General features: G+C 44.8%; 1 protein-coding gene across 1 annotated transcript in view; it reads left to right on the top strand.

The window, feature by feature from the left end:
- rngtt (RNA guanylyltransferase and 5'-phosphatase) overlaps nucleotides 1–22136 on the top strand; it is a 67587-nt gene that overhangs the window by 4120 nt on the left and 41331 nt on the right. Inside the window, exons 5-10 of the mRNA XM_028953014.1 lie at nucleotides 240–315; nucleotides 2166–2415; nucleotides 3145–3254; nucleotides 3588–3689; nucleotides 15618–15753; nucleotides 18695–18766. Coding sequence (XP_028808847.1) covers nucleotides 240–315; nucleotides 2166–2415; nucleotides 3145–3254; nucleotides 3588–3689; nucleotides 15618–15753; nucleotides 18695–18766 — 746 coding nt within the window. The remainder of the gene's footprint in view (nucleotides 1–239; nucleotides 316–2165; nucleotides 2416–3144; nucleotides 3255–3587; nucleotides 3690–15617; nucleotides 15754–18694; nucleotides 18767–22136) is intronic.

Here is a 22136-nt window from a genome sequence, read left to right as displayed (position 1 = left end):
GACGTGCCGAGGCGCATGCTGGCTCACGATAAATAGCTGCCACCGAATGCCCCCTCCCCTCAGGCGTGGACGTCTGTCTTATTCTGAATTTGAAGAGGGGACTTTGTGTCTGTCTGGACTATTTTATACGGAGCCCAATAACCTTTGCACATGCACTTATTCTGCCAAATGAGAGAGTTGCTCCACAACAGATTTCAGCACGAACCGTCCCGCCGTTGACTGTTCCTCTGTCCCTGCAGGCGTCCACTGCACTCACGGCTTCAACCGGACTGGCTTCCTCATCTGTGCTTACCTGGTGGAGAAGATGGACTGGAGGTGAGGGCACCGCGTGTTTTGGCCTTTTTTTCTTTCTTTCTTTCTTTCTTTCTTTTTTTTTTTTTTTTTTTTTTTTTTTTTTTTTTAAACTGTGCACACAAAGGTCGATGTAACAAATGTCAGTCTCCACCCACAGAAGTGGAACAATTTGCCGCCGGACCGAACTCCCCGCCCCTCTCCCTGGTTTTTGTGTGTGAATGATGTCTTATCATAGCGGTGGTTGGAGCCGTGCCCCTTGTCCGTTACCATGGTTGCAGACGTGACCTGTAGTTCGGCACGTCTGACATCACAGAGGTCTGTGAGAGCTTGGTTGAAGTGGTAGGCGGGATTCTTTCTATGCAGGAACACACCCCCCCCCAACACACACACACACACACACACACACCCCACCCCCTCCTGTGGTAATAAATAAATCAGAAGTGTGGACTGGCAGGGATGTAGTCTGGAGAAATAATATAATATTTGAATATATGAAAGCCAGGAGGGTCGGTTTGGAAGCCCATCAAAGTCAAAGAGTCTAGGCATGTTTTTCGCTCTTCTCAAAAACCAATTGGCACATTGTTGATGTAAATATCCTCGTAAAAATTAGTTCTCAATTTTTTTTCAGTAAAACTTGTTGTGTGATCTAATCGACATTAAGCACTGATGATTGATCAATCGATTACGTCTCAAAAACCCATTCAGAATTTAGCGAGCTATTAGCTAATTTGTATGAGGTTAATTTGGACTTAAAAGTGCAGTCTGTAGTGAAAATCTGACTAAGTTTAATCGCAGAGAATCCGATAACAGTGCCCTGCCTTGCTATATCACTCCTCGTCTCTAGAGGCAGCAGGGGGTTACTCGCAAAGAGTCATGCAGTGACGCAATATGCTGTCCATGAAAATTGTTACATCACTGTTCATTGAAGACTAAGAAATCCCAGTTTAAAAATGAAAAAAGCCAAATTTTGTCATAATTAGTCACAATAGTGTTGTAACGTAACTGCTGTCTGGCGAATTTCCTTCGGTTCATTTTAGTTTCTGCTACAAAGGTGTTTAAGTTTCGTTGTATTGCATTATAGTGGCAATCATTTTTTGATTGTTTGAAAAAAAAGCAATAGAAATCAATGCAAGGAAAGAAGTACCACCACTAACACTTTTTACAGGATAAATTAATCAAAGGAAAAAAATCCATAGCCTTTTGTACAGGGTTCTGGAAGCGTTGTGAAGTGGTCTCCCCCCCTGTGAAAGCTGTGACCTTTAGCCGGTACTTTGTAATGAAGTTTATCATTATTCATAAATGTTAAAGGTCTGCTGTTATGAAACTTTCACTTTGTGAGATTATTTAACATTAATATGAGTTCCCTGAGTCTGTCTAGGGTCCTGCAGTGGTTAGAAATGGCAATAGTTGTAAAGAGAGCTTTGGTCATTCTGCTTCACCTTTCAGAGAACGGCAGCTCAGATGGTCTGATCTGGAATTTCTCCCCTTATGATGTCATAAAGGGAAAGGTTACCTACCATTTTTCCCGCCCCTCCCCTAAAACATTATTTGCACCGATTGTCATGGCTTCCAAATGTGCAAAGCATTGCAGTCGCTCGGTGATTGGATGTAAAAATGAGCACAAATGTGTTGGGGGGGGGGGGGGGTGTCCTGGGAAATCTCATTGTGGGACTGGATCAAAGTGGCTGGAATTCTGCACCAAGGGTGAATTTTGGAAAGTTGCTTCAGATACAGTTTTAGGGGACCAATAAGTCAGGAAAAAAAAAAAAATCTTGACTGGGGACCTTTAACAGCGCACTTCATTTCTTTGTGGGTGTCCGTACTTTTTGGTAATGTGTGTTCATTAGGGCTCTTTCTTGTCTTAAATAAAGTGTTGATGCGGCAGTGGTGGCCTTTGCCAAAGCACGCACTCCCGGCATCTACAAAGAAGATTACCTGAAGGAACTGTTTCGACGCTATGGCAGCGGGGAAGCTGTGCCTCCTGCCCCGGCGCTGCCCGATTGGTGCTTCGAAGATGACGATGGGGACCTGGACGATGACGGAAACCCGATTGGACAAGAGTCAGCTCCTGGGTCATCAGCTTCTGGCTCTTGGAAAAAGAAAAAAGAGAAATTAAAAATGGTGAGAACTTTTCTTTAATGCCTGCATTCCCTATAACTTTTGCTTCTGACAACCTCTCATATTGTATTATATATATTTTTTTATTTCTTGACCAAACATTTAAACACTCCATGTATTAACTTGGTTATTAAGTCTGTTCCATTTTGTACCCATGGGTTATGTTCCTTTGTATTAAAACACGAAGCTTAGTGCTGATCTGCTGAATTATGCATATGTGCTGCTTAATTTTGACTGTGAAGTATTTATGAACGTAATATGTGTTTTTGTGTTTTGCTTTGCCAGTTTGGAGACAGATTTTTAATTTTTTTTTAATCAAATTTCATGGTCTGTTGGGCACGCCCATTATCTTCTGCTGCAAATGTTCCTTTTTTTTATTTTTTTGCATAAAGTATGAGATCCACTCTGTGGTGCTGAAGATTGGCTGTGTGCTGCTGCTCACCCCAGAATTAATAGAACACACTCTGATTTCATGCCTCCAGAACGTTATGGCTCCCTTGTTGTGAGCACATGATCGCAAGAAGGAGTCTTGCGGGAATTTCTTCAAATGGCACAAAGGTTCACTAGAGGTCACCGAAGAACCCCTGAGATCAAAGTTCGAATGTCAGATATGACCGAATTTTGTTCTGGAGGTGATCAATGAGCAGGGAGTCCTGGTTTATTTAGCCGTGTGTTCTTGGTACGGAGGCCTAATAGCTGCCCTCCTTCTTAATGGTCTCTTCCCCCACTCAGAATGCAGTTTTCCTGGAAGGGCTCTCCGTGAAGGGAGTCACGCAGCTGAAGGACCAGCCAAAACTGGGCCAGGTGCAGAGGACCTGCCAGGAGTTCTCGGAGTGGGAGAGGTGAGCATCTGTTGTGCAGAAGCCGCCGGAATTTAAAGCAGGACCGGGCAGCCTCTGTTAATGCCGGAGATTATCTGGCCGGAGCAGGGGGGGCTTGTTCATTTTTGTCAAACTGGCTCAGCTTCGTCTTTTGCCGTGGTTCTCACAGATGGCAAATTTCCCCACAGAAATGAGCCGAAGATTTTACTTTGAAACAAGAAAATGAAAATGGATGTGGATTTGCCGCCCTTGCTTTATTGTTTTGGGAATTTGGGGTTATTTGGGGTCATATAGGACAGCATGCTTGTGTACGCGCCTAGATTAATATGATCTGATTGTGTGTGCGGTCCCCAGGTCTGGGTTTCCCGGAGCTCAGCCCGTTTCTATGGACAGGAAGAACCTCAAGTTCTTGGAGCAGAACCCGTACAAGGTCAGCTGGAAGGCGGACGGAACGCGGTGAGTCTCCGCAGAACGAGCTCGGCGTGTGAGGTCCGCACTTCGCGTGCAGCACCGCCTCCCACCCACCGCTTCATCAATCCATCGCTCCTTTTCGCCTTTTCCTCCTCCCTCGCTGTCGTTTCTCCCTCAGTCCTTTCTGATCACGTTCCTATTGTTCCCCCTTCCCTTATTTCCTTGTTACTTTCTCTTTTTTTTTTATTTATTATTTTTATTTCTCCATTAGCTGTGGCTGGTTTGAGTTCATCTGCTCTCAGATATTGTGGCTGTGCGCTGAATACCAACCGCGTCCCCAGAGCTCTTAATAGCGCTCGATTAGCTGAGGGAGCTGGAGTGACACAGCTTGGGCTGGTAGGGGGACGGATGGACGGCTCCTGGATTGACTCGAAGCACAATAGGGATTCCGCGGCGCCCCGATTCTCCCTCTGGGTCTGCTGTGAAACTAAGCCAGCAGAACAGAGTACAGATGGTTTAGCATTACTACTTGGGGTCCCCACAAGGATGGGAAATCATACATATGCAGATTTAAATTTCCAACTACTTAAATTTAAAAAGAAAAGCAACAGATGATTTGCCATAAATGTAAATGAATATGTAATGTGAATACAAGATAATAGAAGAACCATTGCAGCACAGATGCTTGTAATGCATTCCCAAATTTTGGTGCATCATGACTAAGATCTGCATTCCCACTATATTGCATATTGACTCAGGGCTGTGCTATATATTTAAAAATAAATAAATAAATAAATAATTAGATGACCTTTGCACTTCAGCTATTGGTTAAACACTCTGTACCCATCCTCCTAATCTGGACTATGTTGTGTTACCTTAAGATAATGGATTTGCTACAAAAGGTACTTATCCAGTGTTTTTTTTTTTTTTGCGCTCATTTTGTGAAGAGGGAACCAAATGGCCATTCACAGCAAAGATTGTGTGTGGAGCTCATAAAATTTTTATTAATATCAGAAATAAAGTTTTTGAAGTGACATCACTAATGGTCTCAGGCCTCTGACTCTTGTGTCCTCTTGTAATTGGAACATTGATGCTGAAAGGATGTTCTGAGCCTCCTTGTTGGAAACCACGCTACATGCGTAGGGCCCTATGAAATAATTTTTTCTTCCATTTTAACTCTTCTGAATTCCATTTTTCTCATAATAAACATATTTATTCACCTCGAACATGTGTGACTGAAGTGGATGAAAAAAAATCAAAATGACAATCACTAACATTTACTGTTTGCTTTGTAGAAGCATTTACTTTTTCACAATATTACACTATTCTTCTACTTGTTTTAACAATTGATATCAACATAGAAACCTGGAATACGGGAAAAAGTTGTCCACTTTCATAATGGCCTGGGACCATGATGATAAAATCACCCTTTGAATCAGCTGATTTGTCTGAAGTTTAGGTCGCATTGGTGTGTGCACGAAAGTCCCGCCTCAACAGGAAACGCGTGTGACGCAGCGGCCAGTCACGCCAATTCTACGCAATTCCGGGTTGTACGACACCTTCCGTCTGTTGGATTCCCTGCGCGTTTTCCGCATCACCGAAATCGTAGAGCCCTGTACATGCGATCGTGTTAAAACGATCCCTTGGCCACAGTGTTGGTCAGATAGGAAGAAGGGAAACGGTGATCGCCGCCGCCAAGTACCTGAAACCCCTTTATACACGCGTGCACAATAGTGGCACAGGTACGTGTCCCCAAAAGGTGGTTCTTTTTTTCCTCTCTTTGCTTTTCTATCCCCAAAAATTGATTGAATTCCCAAAACTGATTGGTTCTTCCTGTCCTCGTTTTCCTCTCCCGGAGGCCGCTGCTGTTGCTCTGGTGTCTTCGGAGCGGCTAGCGGCAGCTCAGGGAGTAGCTTTAATATTCTGCTCCCCTCTGCCATTTATAAAAAAAAAAAAAAAGCAGCCAGGCACTAATATACAGTCTTCTGAATATTTCATGAGCTTCACGAGAGGCTAGTGGAGATCAGGAAGGCACATCAAGCCGGATTGGTGGAGTGATTCTCACACACACACACACACACACACACACACACACACACACACACACACCCACCGGTAGTTCTATGTCATAGATGCATCCATGCTAATAACAGGACCCTAAATTCCCTGTCCAATGCCTGTCCAACTCAGATGGAGCATTCACACACACACACACACACACACACCTCCTCTAATATAGTCTCATGGTGTGACGTCTAATGCAAATATTCTACTCGTTTCCCTCCTTGAACGATGCAAGAGATCTGTGAAAATTTGCATGGTTCTTGTTAAACGCTGCTCTGTGTTTTTCTCCTCGTACTTTAAAACTCGCTCGACACAACGGGGGTGGGACACAGAGCCCCAACGACAATGGTCCCCTCATCAAAGCTATTCAGATGTGCGAATGGCCTTCAAAAGAAGCGGCCCGCGGTGGGCCCTCGACGGTGGCCGCCGCGCCACCTCCACAAAGGACCTCCTCATTGTGCCGAGCATCTCTCGTGAAGGAGGAAAATCCGCTCATTATCCCGGCAAAGAACCGGATGCCTGCTGTTTTTTTTTTTTTTTTTCCCCTCCTGGATCCCCTGGCTCTGATAGCATTCCCCATTTCTTTTTTCTACAATTGTCTCTTTTATAGAGCCGATCGCTGATTGGACGTAGAACTTGTCGCGCGTGTCCCGTTCTTCCAAGTGCTCAGATTTTCCTTCCACATCAAAGGCAAAAGGCCTTTGCTGCCCAAACAGGGACTTTTTTTTATTTTTTTTTAAATTGATGAACCCGTTCTCATGTTGCACAGGTGAACTCGACCCGTTTCTGTTAATCCGCAGTACTTATTAAGGCATAATGCATGGGGAATGTGCCCCATGTTATTAGATTAGTATAAGATTATTTTTTTCTAAACAAAATGCATAAATTTACTCCCTCATTGTGAACCATTTACACCCAGCCCAGGTGTGGCGCAGTGTCCATCTACTCCGCCTCCCAATGCGGCTTGTACACAAACGTGACCACGCCCACTACCAACACCAGCATGCAGCTTACCAGCAATTTAATTCAAATCAGTTCTGATAGATATGACCCATACAGTCAGAAAAGTAATTAAGGCTTAGTCCACATCACTCAAGTCACTTGTGGACCTTAAGGACCCCAAAAGACATTTCTAGAAGGACCAGTGGCGCCTTTGTATTCTTTAAAACCAAATTGCACAACCCTCTTTATTTTGGTATAATTTTGCCGCCATCATGCATAGCCATTCGTGTTTTCCATTCTGTCAACTCCGTCTTCTCCTGGAGACAAATTGCAGTATTGAAGTCTCTGTTGTACTGATACAAATGACAAATGCAGCCATTTAGCGACTAAAACCTTTGGTCTCCCCTTTCATTTGTTTGTCAGATCAAGGTGATAAAAGCGGCTCGGAAAACGCCGCGCTGACTGTAATGACCGCTTCGCGTTTGCCGATCGCGTCGAAGCTTCTCGGGAGGCGTGTGTTAAAACGTGGCCCCCGCCCCAGCCTGTACGCGGCGGCCATTTGCAAGATTGGCCTGCTCTGGACAGCGGCTAATGATCTGTGTCCCGTCCCTTGGGCAGACGGCGTGGACACGTGACAGAAAATGAGTTGTTTTTCTGTTTGCGGAGGGGGGGGGCGCACGTCTGCTGGCGGCCTGATGGAACACTCATTACTCGCAGAGGCGTAGTAATAATGGGCCTGTTTGGGTGCATTGTTGGAAATGGCACGGCGCGGCCCGTTCATTTGCATAGACGCAGGAGCCGCTGAGCTCTTTTCATTTTCGTATGCCGTTTTTGAAGCGTGCTGGGGGGGGGGGGGTGACTGTTGTGAAAAGAACGGGAGGACACGTTTCCACCGGAGCGAAACACTCCACGTTCGTTTCAATTCAGCTCAGCCGCTGACTGACATCTTTGCAGCCCGAAATTTCTCATAATGGTGGTTTATTTCTCAAAGGAACTTGGCAGTGACCAATCAGATCAGCTTATTTTTTTCCTTCTTTCTTTACCCTGTCCACACGGGAGCAGAAAATGTCCCAAGCGCTGTTTTAAAAGCTCAGGTTGGAGGTCGGGCTAGTACGTCTGCATGGATAAGCGAAAAAGATAAAGCACTGGAATCCGTTTTAGAACACATCTGCTCTTGGTCCCCTGAAACTCTGTTTCTGTGTCTGGATCGGACAGAACTTTACCTGTTTTGGAGGAAAAAACACCTTTAATAGCAGTAAAGTGTTTTCAAATCCATCCAGCATACCTCTGCTGACGTTGGCTCGCCAAGTGGCCCTTGACTGATCCAGGATCAGCTTTTATGAATGCAGATGCCGTAGCAGGGGCCTCTGTTCTCCATCTGTTGACGAGATGCCGGCGTTTTAAGAGTGGGGGGGAGGGCCCTCTGGTCGTCCCCTCATTAAGGGCCAGACAGATGGTGACGGGTGGCGCCCGGGTCGGTGGTGGCAGATTAGTACGGTTTCGACATGCATATGCTCCCCATGATTTCATCAGACTCTCCTTCGGTCTTTTCGCCATTGGCGCTAATTAATGGGCCAGAGGTGATTAACAAGCATGCAAGGTTTTCTCATTATCAGCCGCAACAAGGACAGCGGCCAAGTGCTGAATTGTCCCACATTGAGATTTTTTTTTAACTCACTTCATGGATTCGTTGATATACGTGTGTGTGTGTGTAATTTCTCTACATGCTTTCGAATGATGTGCACCCATTTCCATGCTCATTTCATCCAGCAAAGCCTTTTGTGGATTATGCATGCCGCTCTGGGGTCCTTATCTCGCTCTTTCGGGGCCCCCCCCAATGGCGGGTGCGCTCACCGTTTAAGCTGCAAAAGGATCTTCATTCGGCAGCTGTCCGGAACGCACAGGGGGCCATGTGCTCCAGACAGATTTGCCTGCGGTGTTCACCCCGAGGGGTCTCTCTCATTCTGTCCTCTGGAGACGGAGGCACCGAGGGACAGACGAGCGGTGGCGGGAGGGAAGGAGACTTGGGGGCTACGTGAATCTCCTGACCACCTTCCCAGCTGTTCAGATGAATGCTGCTTTTATGAGAAGGCGTTATTAGCTGCTTCTCCCGCCTTTATTTTAACGTTAAATCATTTAGTTTCCATAAGTCCCTCTCTGGACAAATCGCTAATTAATCTATTACAGCACGCTCATATCTCTTCATCATTGACACGGACCCGTGTGAAAGCACTAAAGATACGACCGTACTCATTCGTAGCCCTGTCTCCTCCATTGCTGATGTACGTTAAACTACACTTTGTCAAAAAGACAAGAATCGACCTCAAGGTGGTGTTAACAATCAGGACAACACAAAGGTCTCTCTAATCTGTGTAGCAGACTATACAGGCGTTAGGACATTCTGAATTTTTCTTTCCGAGTGCCAGTATGTGGTCCCCGGATCGTTTGCTATTTTAGCTTCTGCCTGCTTGCCTCGAACTGCCCCTTTTTGGAGATGAATAGAGAATTTGGATCGAGTTGAGCGTGGCTGTAAACGTGTCTCTTTTCTGCGGGACGAGGCGCAGGGCGGCAAGATTAGCGAGACGTGACCGCCGGCCGGGTAGGGGGGTTGAGGACGGTATCCTCTCCAGCCAGAGACGCATTGATCCCTCTTCTAAGGCGCCGCGCTGAAAGGTGGAGGAGATCGATGGGGGTCTTTGGGTTTTCATGATGGCCCTTATCACAGAGCGGCAGTGTGTGTCCCTCACTTCACTTCCCTTTTCTCAATTCCATTCTCTGTTCTCGGCTGCCTCATTGGCATGGACGTCGTGTCCTACTGCCGCAGGGAAGATTATCGTTTGTAACGTTCAGAGATCATCAAAGGCAGAATATTTTTCTACGCCGCCTCTGGTCTCCTCCCATTTATCGACCCTTTTGGTGATGTAAAAAAATTTTTTGCCCCTTTGTGCTTGCATGTTGGTGTTGAGTTATCTGAACTGTGAAGGCGTGCGAAGTGGCAGCTTCCGATACGATCTCGCGGCGTACGATCTGTGCGACTGTCTGCACAGATCAAATCTAACTGCATGAAATGTGTGTGTGTTTTTTTTTTTTTTTTTTTTTGGGCCATTCTCGTAAATTGAATCCTTTTGGCAGTCCACGCCTGATCCTCCTGCCACAGCTGTGTTTCCTTGCTTGCTGAATGTGTGATACGTGCTTATCTTTCTCCGCACTTCCTGCAACTGGTCTCTCCATTCGGCTGTGTGACGGGGGTGTTGCGCCGGGCCCGTTGTGGTTTAGCCATGCGTGACCTCTTGTTGTCCAACTTTTGTTCCTTTCCTTGCAGGTATCGGCCCAGATAGTTGGTTTTCTAATAGGAGCTGGCTGAGAATGAAATGAATGAATGAAAGTTAAGTGAATGTGCACACGGTGAAATGTGTCCTCTGCATTTAACCCATCACCTTTGGTGAGCAGTAGGCAGCCATGACAGGTGCCTGGGGAGCAGTCAGTGGCAAAACCTGTCTGGATTTGGGCAGAGCAGCTCACTAAACGGCGTCGCTTCTGAACGATGCACAAAGGCCGCATTTTAAGGGTGTGGAAGCTAAGTCCTTACGTGACGTTCCCTCTGGGAAATATATGGCTAAATAGCCCTCCACCACCTCGCTCGACATCGCTAGCGCCTCCCAGCTGTTGGACGAGGACTAGAATGGCCTCATGGCCCGGTCTTCTTTTCTTGCATTGGAAACATTTCCCATTTCACCCCTCGCCCCTTCACGGGTGGAGTGCGTCGGCTAACCAGGCAATCAAACTGCAAGGAGAGACCTCTCCATCCTCCAGAAAAAGATCATCCTCTCAGTGGGAGGAATGGCCGCCAGCCCTTTCTCCCTCAAATTGAAATGATGCGGTTCCTTTTTTTCCTACCTGGAGGCTTTGATGTTTGTTTCGTTATTTCGTTTCTCCCCCTTCCCTCCGACTCCCAGAGCAGCGTTTAGGAAATTGTCCCTCTTGAAAAGGTGTGGAGAAAGTCACGTCCCTCTGCAGAAATGAGTTTCAGTTGTCCTCGTGCACAAACACCAATATTCTGTTCATAATCGGACCGCAACATGCCCGTTAACTTCGATTAGAGCAGACTATTTTGACTGAAGATGAGTTAATATAGAGTTATTACATCGGATTACTATGTCAGTCAAATCCCAGTCCAAAGGCAAATTAGGTTTAAAAAAACAAAACAAAACAAAAAACTGAATATACTACGCATGTCAGAGGATTGGGCCCTGTATGCTGCTCTCACAAAAGTGTGTTACCAGAAAGCACCGTAAAACGAAATGTAAGGTGGCTGCTTATTGGGGCGTTTCATCAAATTCACCGTCCCTTGCCTTCGTCACAGCCATGTATCACATTTATTTTAAACATTTCCAACGTTTCGAAACTTTTTGGTTCTGGCATGTAGTCTATTTCTAGGTTAATAAATGTGTGCCTATTGGCTTATGTGCATTTATTTTAAACGCGCTGATTCGACTCTAGAGTCAAGAGTTAAATCTGATTGAAGGACAATGAAAGCCACCTAAACATGTATTTTTTTTGTGTGTTTTGGCTGTATACAACAGACATCTATGCTAACTAGCTATTGTCTTTTATCGGTTCGTCTAATTACTCATTCGTGATGCTTGCATAAATAGCTAATTAATGCTCATCACCAGTAATCAGGGGATGATTAGGAAATGCGCCGCGGCCCTTCGCCATGCGAAAATATCTCTCGACGCTCCGCGGTGTCACATTTCAGGGCTCAGGCACCTGAAAACCAAAAGAAATAAAATAAAAGCCACCCGCTGCCTTTTAACTGCAGGGACGCGAAGGGTTCCCTTGAGGCCACGTAATGTATTCTGACAGTCCTCAAAGCTGTCAGGCGCTACATCATTAGCGTCTCCTGAAGCCCATAAAGGGCCCTGAACATGCGTACATACAGGGCGTGGTCTAAGCTCTCTGGGGTAAGCTTCGGGTAACTAAATATTAACATTTATTTTAAAGTACATTTCTGCATCTAACTGCATGAAATGTGTGTTTTTTTTTTTTTTTGGGCCATTCTCGTAAATTGAATCCTTTTGGCAGTCCACGCCTGATCCTCCTGCCACAGCTGTGTTTCCTTGCTTGCTGAATGTGTGATACGTGCTTATCTTTCTCCGCACTTCCTGCAACTCATCTCTCCATTCGGCTGTGTGACGGGGGTGTTGCGCCGGGCCCGTTGTGGTTTGGCCATGCGTGACCTCTTGTTGTCCAACTTTTGTTCCTTTACCTGCAGGGATCGGCCCAGATAGCTGGTTTTGTAATAGGAGCTGGCTGAGAATGAAATGAATGAATGAAAGTTAAGTGATTGTCATTGTGCACACGGTGAAATGTGTCCTCTGCATTTAACCCGTCACCCTTGGTGAGCAATGGGCAGCCATGACAGGTGCCCGGGGAGCAGTGTGTGGGGACTTGCTCAGTGGCACCTTGGCAGCTCGGGACTCGAACAACTCTGCAACCTTCCGATTATGGGTCCACTTTCTTGGAAAAAACGATGCAATTTTATTGGTTCTGCTGCAGTTTTTTTAAAAGGGTTTTTTTATAGATGGCTTTTGCATAGATGCAGAGGGCCTAAAGTTCCCCCTGTCAGCAGGAAGATGCCGAATGGTTCAAGAATGGTTTGAGGAACACCGCAATGAGTTTGAGGTGTTTTCAGTCCTATCCAACATCTGTTGTTGTATGTGCTGCAAAAATAAGTCTAACTCGTAATAAATTTAACTCCGAATCAGATACCACAGAACCACTGTAGATCCAACAAAGCATATTGCTTTATTAATACATACATTTATTATAATACATTTGTCATGCAAATTGATCAGAAGTGCCAAAAAGGATGAATTAAAACACTTTGAATATCTTTCTGTAATTATGTAATAATCCATCTTTCTGCATTCAGGGCTCATGGGTATTAAGTAAAGTTGGACTCATTGCCGAGTATTGATTCCCTTTTGAATTTCAGACTTTGCAGGAGAGCTATTACAGCCCCTTTCCAAAGCCAGGCGAACCTGGACTGTGTGAGGAATAATCAGGATGAGAAATCTGAACTGTGCCATTTAAAAGCCCCAATAGAGGCCTCTAATTCGGCCATGTTGTGTAATGCGGGATCACGGCACCTGCCTTCAGCCGTTTTTACTGCAGCGGCACTGAGCTCATAATGCGCCCCGGTGCATCAATTTGTTATAGTTACGTGCAATGTTCTTAACCTAGCTTGGTGAATGCATGGATTTTTATATCTTTCAATGCCATGCTTAAGAATTCATAACTTAAAAATTATTGGACAAGGGTATTTTCTGGTTTATGGCATGATTCGAATTCAAATTCATATTTTTTTTGTCACGTACATAGTCATACACAGTATGATATGCAGTGAAATGTTTTTTGCGACTGCTACAGACCACAGTATTGCAAATGTATACAATGAACCAATATGCAAATATTGCAAGTTATGAAGACTGAAGTTGGAAGTTATGAAGACAAAAAAAGACCAATAACTTGTTTTTGACCTACCATGTTTGTTGTCTATTTACTCAATCAAGAAGTCCCCTCAGTTTTTGAAAGTGAAGTGATTGTCATTGTGATACACTGCAGCACAGCACACGGTGACACAACGAAATGCGTCCTCTGCTTTTAACCATCACCCTGGGTGAGCAGTGGGCAGCCATGACAGGCGCCCGGGTAGCAGTGTGTGGGGACGGTACTTTATGAATGCGTTTTGCCTTAAAGTTAAAAGTAATGGATGTCCTTTATTACAAATGACATTTTAGATGTTAATGTCATTTGCGTTTGTAATAATCTACAGAAATTGTAATAATGGTATTTTTTGATTGCTTAACCAAAGCACCCACACTTCACCACTCATGAAGTAAATTTTTATTTATATATATCTCCACTAGCGCGAACAGGCATGCAAGAAGCTCATTAAAAGTTTAATCACTTCATGAATCCAGACCACTCTGGTAGAAAAATGACGAACTAACATCTAGAATGCCAATCAAAATCTTCTTGGCAAAGGTAATTTAATATATTTATTAATTTGCATTATGTGATAAAATTGGGGGGCGGTTATATTGGCTGGATCAGATGTTTGCCAGTGTTATGACCCCTCCCCCATTCACTTGCACAGCCAGTCATGGCCCAGAGTCACGCGCTGCAGAATGTTTCCAATACCAGTTTGGCGCAATACGCCTACCCAGCACACCTACACTCTCCCTGGCCTGAAATAAGAGGTGGTTCTCATTGCAATGTGTCCACCGTGACCCAGAGGGATGCAGTTCCTTTTTATATGATGTACTTGTACGAAAACCTAAAGGGTCAAGCCCTAATTGGGCTGTATTTAGTTATTTTGATTACAAATGAATACCAATCTTTACAGATGTACAGAGGCGGAAAAGGACTTTTCATTTTCACTTAACAATAGGACGTCATCTTTACGTTTTTCAACACATTACTTTATTCGTTGAAATTGTCCAACTAAAAATTGTTTGGTGCAATTTTGCTGAACTTATCATCTGCAGCCTTCTCCATTAGAGTTTAGCACATTGCATGTTAAATGCACATTGAAAACCTGGTTTTCATCTTTTCGGCTCACAGCCATCGTCCCTGTCATTCCATTTTATGCAGTTTTCCCCCCAGCTGGTTGCTTCTTGTATGTGTCTGTTTTTATAATTAGTTCTGTCTGATTATGCCGAATCGGAAGGGGGGAAAAAAAACCTGCTTAATGAGGATAATTGAAGCATCTGTTTTGGGAGGCGTTAATTAAAACCCTTAACCTTTCGAGGACCGTGCCGGAAAGAGAGGCACAGCCTCCTGCCAGAAGAGTGGGGCTATCACTGGCTGTTAACGTTTCACAACTGCTGCGCTCAGCCCCGCGCGGAGATGGTGGCTCCTCGGCCGAGAGCCTTTATTTCTGCCGCGCTCCGTTGCGTTGCTTTCGGGAGCGTGAGGCAGGAGTAAGTGTCTGCGCTTATGATCCCTGTGGGGTGGTAGTAGCCTAGTGGGTAACACACTCGCCTATGAACCAGAAGACCCGGGTTCGAATCCCACTTAGTACCATTGTGTCCCTGAACAAGACACTTAACCCTAAGTTGCTCTGGGGGGACTGTCCCTGTAAATACTGATTGTAAGTTGCTCTGGATAAGGGCGTCTAATAAATGCTGTAAATGTAAATCCCTATTTCATCCCAAATGGGAGCTCTGGGCTAACCGAGCCTGCAATTTCATATTTGGTGGCTTTTTGGGAGGGGGGGGGGGGGTGTAGTCTGTTTTATGGTGTGAAATAAGCTAGTTGTTTTGCTAGCTTGGAAAAAATGGTTGTTACCTTAAGGAGTAAAGCTGATGACATTTGTACCCATTTCCTTCCTCTTCAAATTATGTGACATAATTTGAAGTTTTGTTGTAATAAAGCAAACGTCCATTATCAACACTGGTGGTAATATTGGTGAACTTATGAATGACTGTGGTGATAAGTCAAGAGCCCAGTTATATGTCTAGAGCCCAATTGATGAGAGAAAACAAAAAATAAGAGAAATTAAAAAAAAAAAAAACGTACTTATTTTGGAGATCTGTCTGAATTTTTTTTGTCTTTGTATCAAGCTGTCATTTTAGTTTTTATTCGTCTTCGTCCCCTCCAGATTCATTTATTCTAGCCAGGTTTAGGTTTAGTCAATGAAAATTGTATTTTAGTTTCTTATTGTTTTTAGTAATGCAATTCTATTTAACCCAGTCAGTATAGTACAAGTACCTAATATAACAGACATAACCTTGTTTTAATTGGATTTGATTGTTTATCTTAATATTATTATTTTTACATTACAGACTTAAGAATACTCTACATCATTCCAGTGGCAGTATTTTCCCCCCCATATTAATGTTTAGTGCAGCAATATTTATTGTTTATTTATTGTTAATTTTGGTTTTGTTCATGTTTCAGGTACATGATGCTAATCAATGGCAGAGACGAGGTCCACATGATAGACAGAGACAACTCCATCTTCCACATACAGAATCTGGAGTTTCCCTACAGGAAAGATTTAAACTTCCACCTTAACAACACTTTGCTCGACGGGGTGAGTCGGTTCACATTTTTTTGCACACTTTTTAACAGTCCCTGTATGCACCAGTACCCATATTGGGCAAATGACGCATGAGGATTTTTATTTATTTTATTTTTTTTTACCAATTAACAGGCACGTACAGATGCATAAAATTATTATAACAGCTGTCGTGTTATAATGTGGTTCATCATAATGCCCATTGTGTGTGTGGCTGCCTGACAGACTTGACCCCCTGCCTGTCCTCAACCCCGCCCCGGTCCCCCCAAAACATGGTATTCCACCTGCAGTTGATTGACGGCTCCTCGCTGCTATTGTTTACCAAGCTGTCAGAGGATCCCTATTGCTCTTGTCAGGTTAAGACCCTGTTCCTTCCCATTGAAGACAGTTATATCTTCCAGCTGGAAGACCCATAAATAAGAATAATACAGAATTAACATCCCCATTGGCCTGGACAGGGGTCAGGCCAGGTCCATTTTATGGGGTCTTGCTGTCACCCCGTTTCCTGGCTCACGCCGTTCCCCCCGCCACGTCTGCTTTACTGTCTTTTCACACGCACCCCTCCCACCCTCTATAAGTATTAATAATATATTCACTTCAGATCTTTCAAACACAAATAAACCGTATGTTGCATTCTTCAACATTTTTATTTGAGCAAGAAAACATTTTTTCAGTCTGCACTTTATTTATTGCTCGTTGACCAAATCAGTCAGGTTTTAGATGGCAGCGGATCTGTGAAGAGAGGTGGTACATAAACTAAACAAATACATTTAACAGAACCCTTCAACATCCAGTCACTTACAAGTTTTTACAGGGTTTGATAGACCAGTGTATGGCCAGGGTTGCTGAAACTTCTCACTGAAGGCATCAAAACTATGAATGAGCACATGTGGAGTTAACAAAAAAAGGTGAAATAAGTGAAAACATGTTTTATATTCTAGTTTCTTTGCTCTGATTACTGCTTTGCACACTCTTGGCATTCTCTCGATGAGCTTCAAGAGGTCCTCACCTGAAATTTCCCAGAGGTGTTTAGCACTTGTTGGTCCAGCTCACCCCAAACCATCTGGATTGGGTTCAGGTCCGGTGACTGTGGAGGTCAGGTCTCCACTTTTTGTTAAGTACATAACTCCACATGTGTTCATTCATAGTTTTGATGCCTTCAGTGAGAATCTACCAAAGTAAAAGGTCATGAAAATAAACACATTGAATGAGAAGGTCTGTTCAAACTTTTCCATCACGTCGTGACATGCGTGCCCGTATCATGACTGTAGGAATTCCGGCATCCACTGCAGAATTAGCCAAAATTAAATTCTTCACGCAGTCTACTGTGGTGCTGGTGCGACGCTCCCAACTACCCAAGCAATTCCCTCCGCATTATGACATACAGGGATAGGGTGGGAGGACAACTGTTAGTTTCTGCCCGCATTTTCTGGTGTTGTCACAGCAGGGGCGACAGTGACATTAAAGGTGCCCTCGACTTGTCATCTGATCATTCTGTTAAAGTTTGACAGTTCTTGTCATCGTTCCTGGCAGGGAACTGAAAAATTCAGTTTCTTCATCTGTCTTTACCTTAAACATGTCACTGTGTTAATTAAAGGAAAAACATGGACAATCAGCTTTTTCCCTCAAAATAATATTATATAATTTCCTCAAAATGATATTATCATGGGTTAATTTCATGATATTAAAATTATAGCAGGGAAATTTGTTACAATATCAATTAATATTTCTATTAAATATTAATAAAAGTGACATCGCAGCTGGGTTTGTGACATATTCAGGAGACATTTTCTATGATCATGATACCTGTATAACTTAAAAAAAAAAAAAAAAGATTAATTGTAAAATGTGCGGTTAATTGGCTAAAAATATTTTTTATCGATTGACAACCCTAGTATCAACTTTAATTGCCAACAGTTCCTCACTTGAATGCTCTAAACGTTTTGGAATTTGATAAATCAATTCTGGACACCAATATGTTGATAATTCGTCTTTCCACCACACAGTGTGTATCACAGTGTGTTCTTTTTTATCATTCTGTGTAAAGATGGCTTCCTACACACTTTTCAGTGTAACTCCGATACGTCAATACAGGATAACAGGTTACTGATGAAGCACCACGATGCCCTACAAATCAATGATGCTCATTTTACCCTTTTGTGGCTGTGCATGTGTGTTCAGTCTGATGCCAGATCTTTTACAGCATGAATATAGTGGATGGATTTTGAAATTTGTGTCTCTGCTGCGCTCTCCCTGCTCCAGTGGAGCCCGTCCAGTTCCCGTTTCGTCTTCGCCGGGTTCTGACATTTGACGTCGCGCGTCTCTGGCGCCGGCTGGAAACTCTCTGGCTGCAAATACGCTGTAGATGCGCGCGGAGAGCGGCCAGCGGGGGCCCATATGGGGATATTATTCAGCCGGCCTCAGCGCCGCGCCCACGCTCGGGCGGATTATGTAAGAGCGCTGATGGAGGCCCCTCCCCTTCTCTTCTCATCCTGTTTCTCTCCCACAAAAAAAAAAAAAAAAAGTCCTCAATCGTTATAATAAAAAAAAATAATAAAAAGATGTTTCACAATATTTAATCTGTGAAAGGAACCCGCAGCCAATCGGGGCAAGAAAACGCCACGCGGCTGCAGGCATGACTGCGTCTCGTTAATTTAGGCCGCCGGGAAAAGTGATGAATCTTAACGAATTTGAGCGGTTGGTGTAAAGCCCGGTGTCTACAGTGCTTGAGCTTTGCACCGCCCTGAAGTCTTGATGTCGCCAAAATATCGTTTGTTGACTGTCCCTAACTCGCGGAATCATTTGCTCCCCAGCATTGTTCAGCGTTCGTCATGCTGCCCTGTGTATGCAAGGATCTTTATTTTGCAGGAAGTGTGATGAGACTTTCGTTTCACGTCGTGTGCGCTCACTGTAACTAAACTTTACACTTTTTTTTTTTTTTTTTTACTGCTTGCAGGAGATGATTATTGACAAAGTGAATGGGCAGCCGGTTCCACGATACTTGATCTATGATATCATCAAATTCAGCGTGAGTGTCCACACACACACACACACACACACACACACACGGTTTTGTGACTCATAATTTAAATGTTAATTGTACGTTGTACTACCATGACCATTGATATTCTTTCATACAACATAACTGTTTTTGTGAAGAACAAAGCAGAAAACCTTCATCAGTATCCTATTATTTTTTATAAATAATGGATTTGGTAATATTTCTTACCGTTGACCTTCACGATGACCTTGCACTCATATTTGTATGATGGACAAAGAGAAACCACAAGATTGGAAGGTAACAATGCAGAATGTCGGCAGCGGATGAAGCCTAGTTGTGATTTTTGTGATTTCGTGTGGGCTCGCTTTAAAGCCTGCAGCCGACTGCTTTCCTGCAGATGGTTCGATCGGGCGAAGTTCAGAGCGGCGCGTGGAGGTGGGGGCGCCGGCGAGAGCGTGGCCGTGAGCGCTGTCAGGCGGTGCCCGGCTCTCCCCGGCGGCTAGCGAGGCCCGAGCTTACCCGCCGGGGCCGGCACCTGAGCTGCCGCTAATCTATGTGCAAAGCAGCCGTTGGCGGCGATGAGGTAATTCATCTCTTTGAGCCTGGAAGTTAATGGCTGTGAATTAGCCGGGGAGACGTCCGCGTTATGAAGTGCGCTCGACTGCACTGCCACTTCACCGCACGGCTGTCAGTCAGGCCCGGCCGGCAGAGACCGATTGTTGTTCTACGTTTTTTTTTTCATTTTTTATTTCAGATAATGTTTTCAGAAGTATTTTACGCGTCTTTACTCCGCGTTGACTTGAAAAGTTGTGGGATTTTAGGTGTGTAGGAATTGGGTTTTTTTTTTATAGCGGTTGTGGTAGTAGCCTAGCGGGTAACACACTCGCCTATGAACCAGAAGACCCAGGTTCAAACCCCACTTACTACCATCGTGTCCCTGAGCAAGACTCTTAACCCTGAGTGTCTCCAGGGGGGGGGGGCTGTCCCTGTCCCTACTGATTTGTAAATCGTTCAGAGTCCGGGGAAAATGTGGTGTAGGAATTCGAATGTAATTCTCAAGCAACTCACTGTCACCTCTTCAGGTGTCTAGTGGTATTACAAGACAGGTGAAGTGAAAGTGAAGTGATTGTCACTTGTGATACACAGCAGTACAGCACACGGTGCACACAGTGAAATTTGTCCTCTGCATCTAACCCATCACCCTGACTGAGCAGTGGGCGGCCATGACAGGTGCCCGGGGAGCAGTGTGTGGGGAGCTTAGCTTAGCTCAGTGGCTCCTCAGTGGCACCTTGGCAGAGCGGGATTCGAACCAGCAACCTTCTGATTAGGGGGCTGCTTCCTTAACCGCTAGGCCACCACTGCCTGGCTAGCTAGGTTATGCCGCAGCTAGCTAGCTGGTTAATGTACCAACTTCAGTAAATATCTCCACTGAATATAAAATTACTCTTGACATATTACACCTAATCCTAGGCCACCACCTTTCAGGAATTGATTCAGATTTGACCCTGAATCGCATGTGCGTATGAAATATTACGTTTTAAATTAAGGGACAGAGATTGTGCCCGTTGAGAACGATATCTGCTCTCCAGGTCTAATGACATTCTCCGCGCCGTTCTTGCATCAGCGATCGCCGCTTTTAGCACAGTTTTGCTGTGCGGCGGTTACACAACGTTTCCCCTCGAGACTGTTAATATTCAGCGCTCGGCTCTGCGTGGCCTGGCAGATGATGGGAGTGTCTCTGGTGACGAGCGGCTCCAGCACGACACAACCAGGCACGCCAAGCTGCCACTCTCGGTCGCGTTAGCCAAAAAATGGGTTTAATCAGGGAGGTGACACGGTGCGGGGTGGGATTTTATTTATTTATTTATTCTTCCTGTCATCGATTAGTGAAACCCCCCCCCCCCCCCCCCCCCCCTCCTGGAACTAAGCTAAATGAGAGACTTGTCCGAGGGGAAGGGGGTGGGAGAGTATCTGAACCGCTTCTTGTCCATTTCAGCCGGGGCGAGGGTTAGCAGCGCCACGTGGCGCTCCAGACAGAGCTCAGCACGCCCGGATCGATGTGGACCCCATTATCCGTGCTGGTCCTTGACCCTGTGCAATTAAAGGGATCAGTGGAGGTTTACCGTAACAGTCCTTTGTAAATTATATTGAGAAACATAATTAACTTTGTGTTGCTTCTGAAAGCTTCATTCATCAAAAAAAAAAAAAAAAACTTACGTCAAAATGTCATTCATTTTGTGCAGTAATTAAGTAATAACAATAATTATAATGTCACGATGTTAGAGGTGCAACACGACGTTCTTGACGTTTAATAAATAACCCTTTCCTTCAACGTGTAATGTCATTTATTAGCATGTCACGGTTGCCTAGCAACATATCGGCAACTGCGACGTAAAAGCGGCTCTCGGTGCATTAATGTGGATTTCAAGTAACGTGCAGCGACGGCCATGCAGATACAGTGCATTTTCCCACGCTTTTCGATACGTCTCGGGCCAGTCAGGTCGCAGGAGTGGAACAATTTCGCCTTACGAAATTTCTGCTCGGCTCTTTCTGCGGTTGCGGCACCGTGATTTCATCACGATCTGGCCCCCGTTGAAGCAGATAATTTATTACCTCCCCCTTGGCCTTGTGTTAAAAAAAGGAAGGGAGAGCCTTGGGGGTTAAAAGATGGCTTTTCTTGCTTCCTGGGTTGTTCAGAGATTTCAGCTCACAGCCACAGACTGTCACTTCATCTTGCTGTCAGTGGCGAGGGGAAGGCGAAGGCGCGCTGTCATTGCATGCTTGCTTAATGATCTGACGTTGTGTTGCGTATCTGTTTTTAAATCTTTGTATTTACTTTATTATTAGGTACCGACGTCACCTACCGCCATCAGCGCTTACCGTTACGTTTCACGACGGCGGTAAAATTGTGTTTTCTCTCTGGAGTCGGAGGCGGCGAAGGGTCAATTTCACAGCTGTGTCTGGCACCCAGGCCGGTGCAGCAGGGCATGATGGGAGGAGAGTACCAGTGTGATTTCAACCTCGGCCTCGCACATCCTTCCTTCAGGCGCTCGTTCTTATGCGTCTTGTACTTGCCCGTTTTTTTTTTTGTTTTTTTTGCTCTCCATTTTCACATAATTGCAATGATTTATCATCTTTTTTTTTTTTTTAAACTGGGTACGACAGAATTAAGCCGCGAAATAATATACGACTGTATAGCCGTAGCGCTTCACGGATTTCGAGGCTCCTCCTCAAACAGGCTTTGCTGCCTTATCGCGGCACTATTTTTGAATTTCCCAGTTCTCGGGGATTAAGTCGAACTCTTTCATTTCCCCACTTCCTGTCGATCCATTTACACCGTGTCAGCATATTTCTGGCCGGCCCGGCTCTGTCTCGCGCTCCGAGTGAGATTGATTTG

Source organism: Denticeps clupeoides, chromosome 14 (assembly GCF_900700375.1).
Source record: "Denticeps clupeoides chromosome 14, fDenClu1.1, whole genome shotgun sequence".
Lineage (NCBI taxonomy): Eukaryota > Metazoa > Chordata > Actinopteri > Clupeiformes > Denticipitidae > Denticeps > Denticeps clupeoides.
The sequence above is the reverse complement of the archived record's forward strand: the minus strand, read 5'-3'. Positions and strand labels throughout refer to the sequence as shown.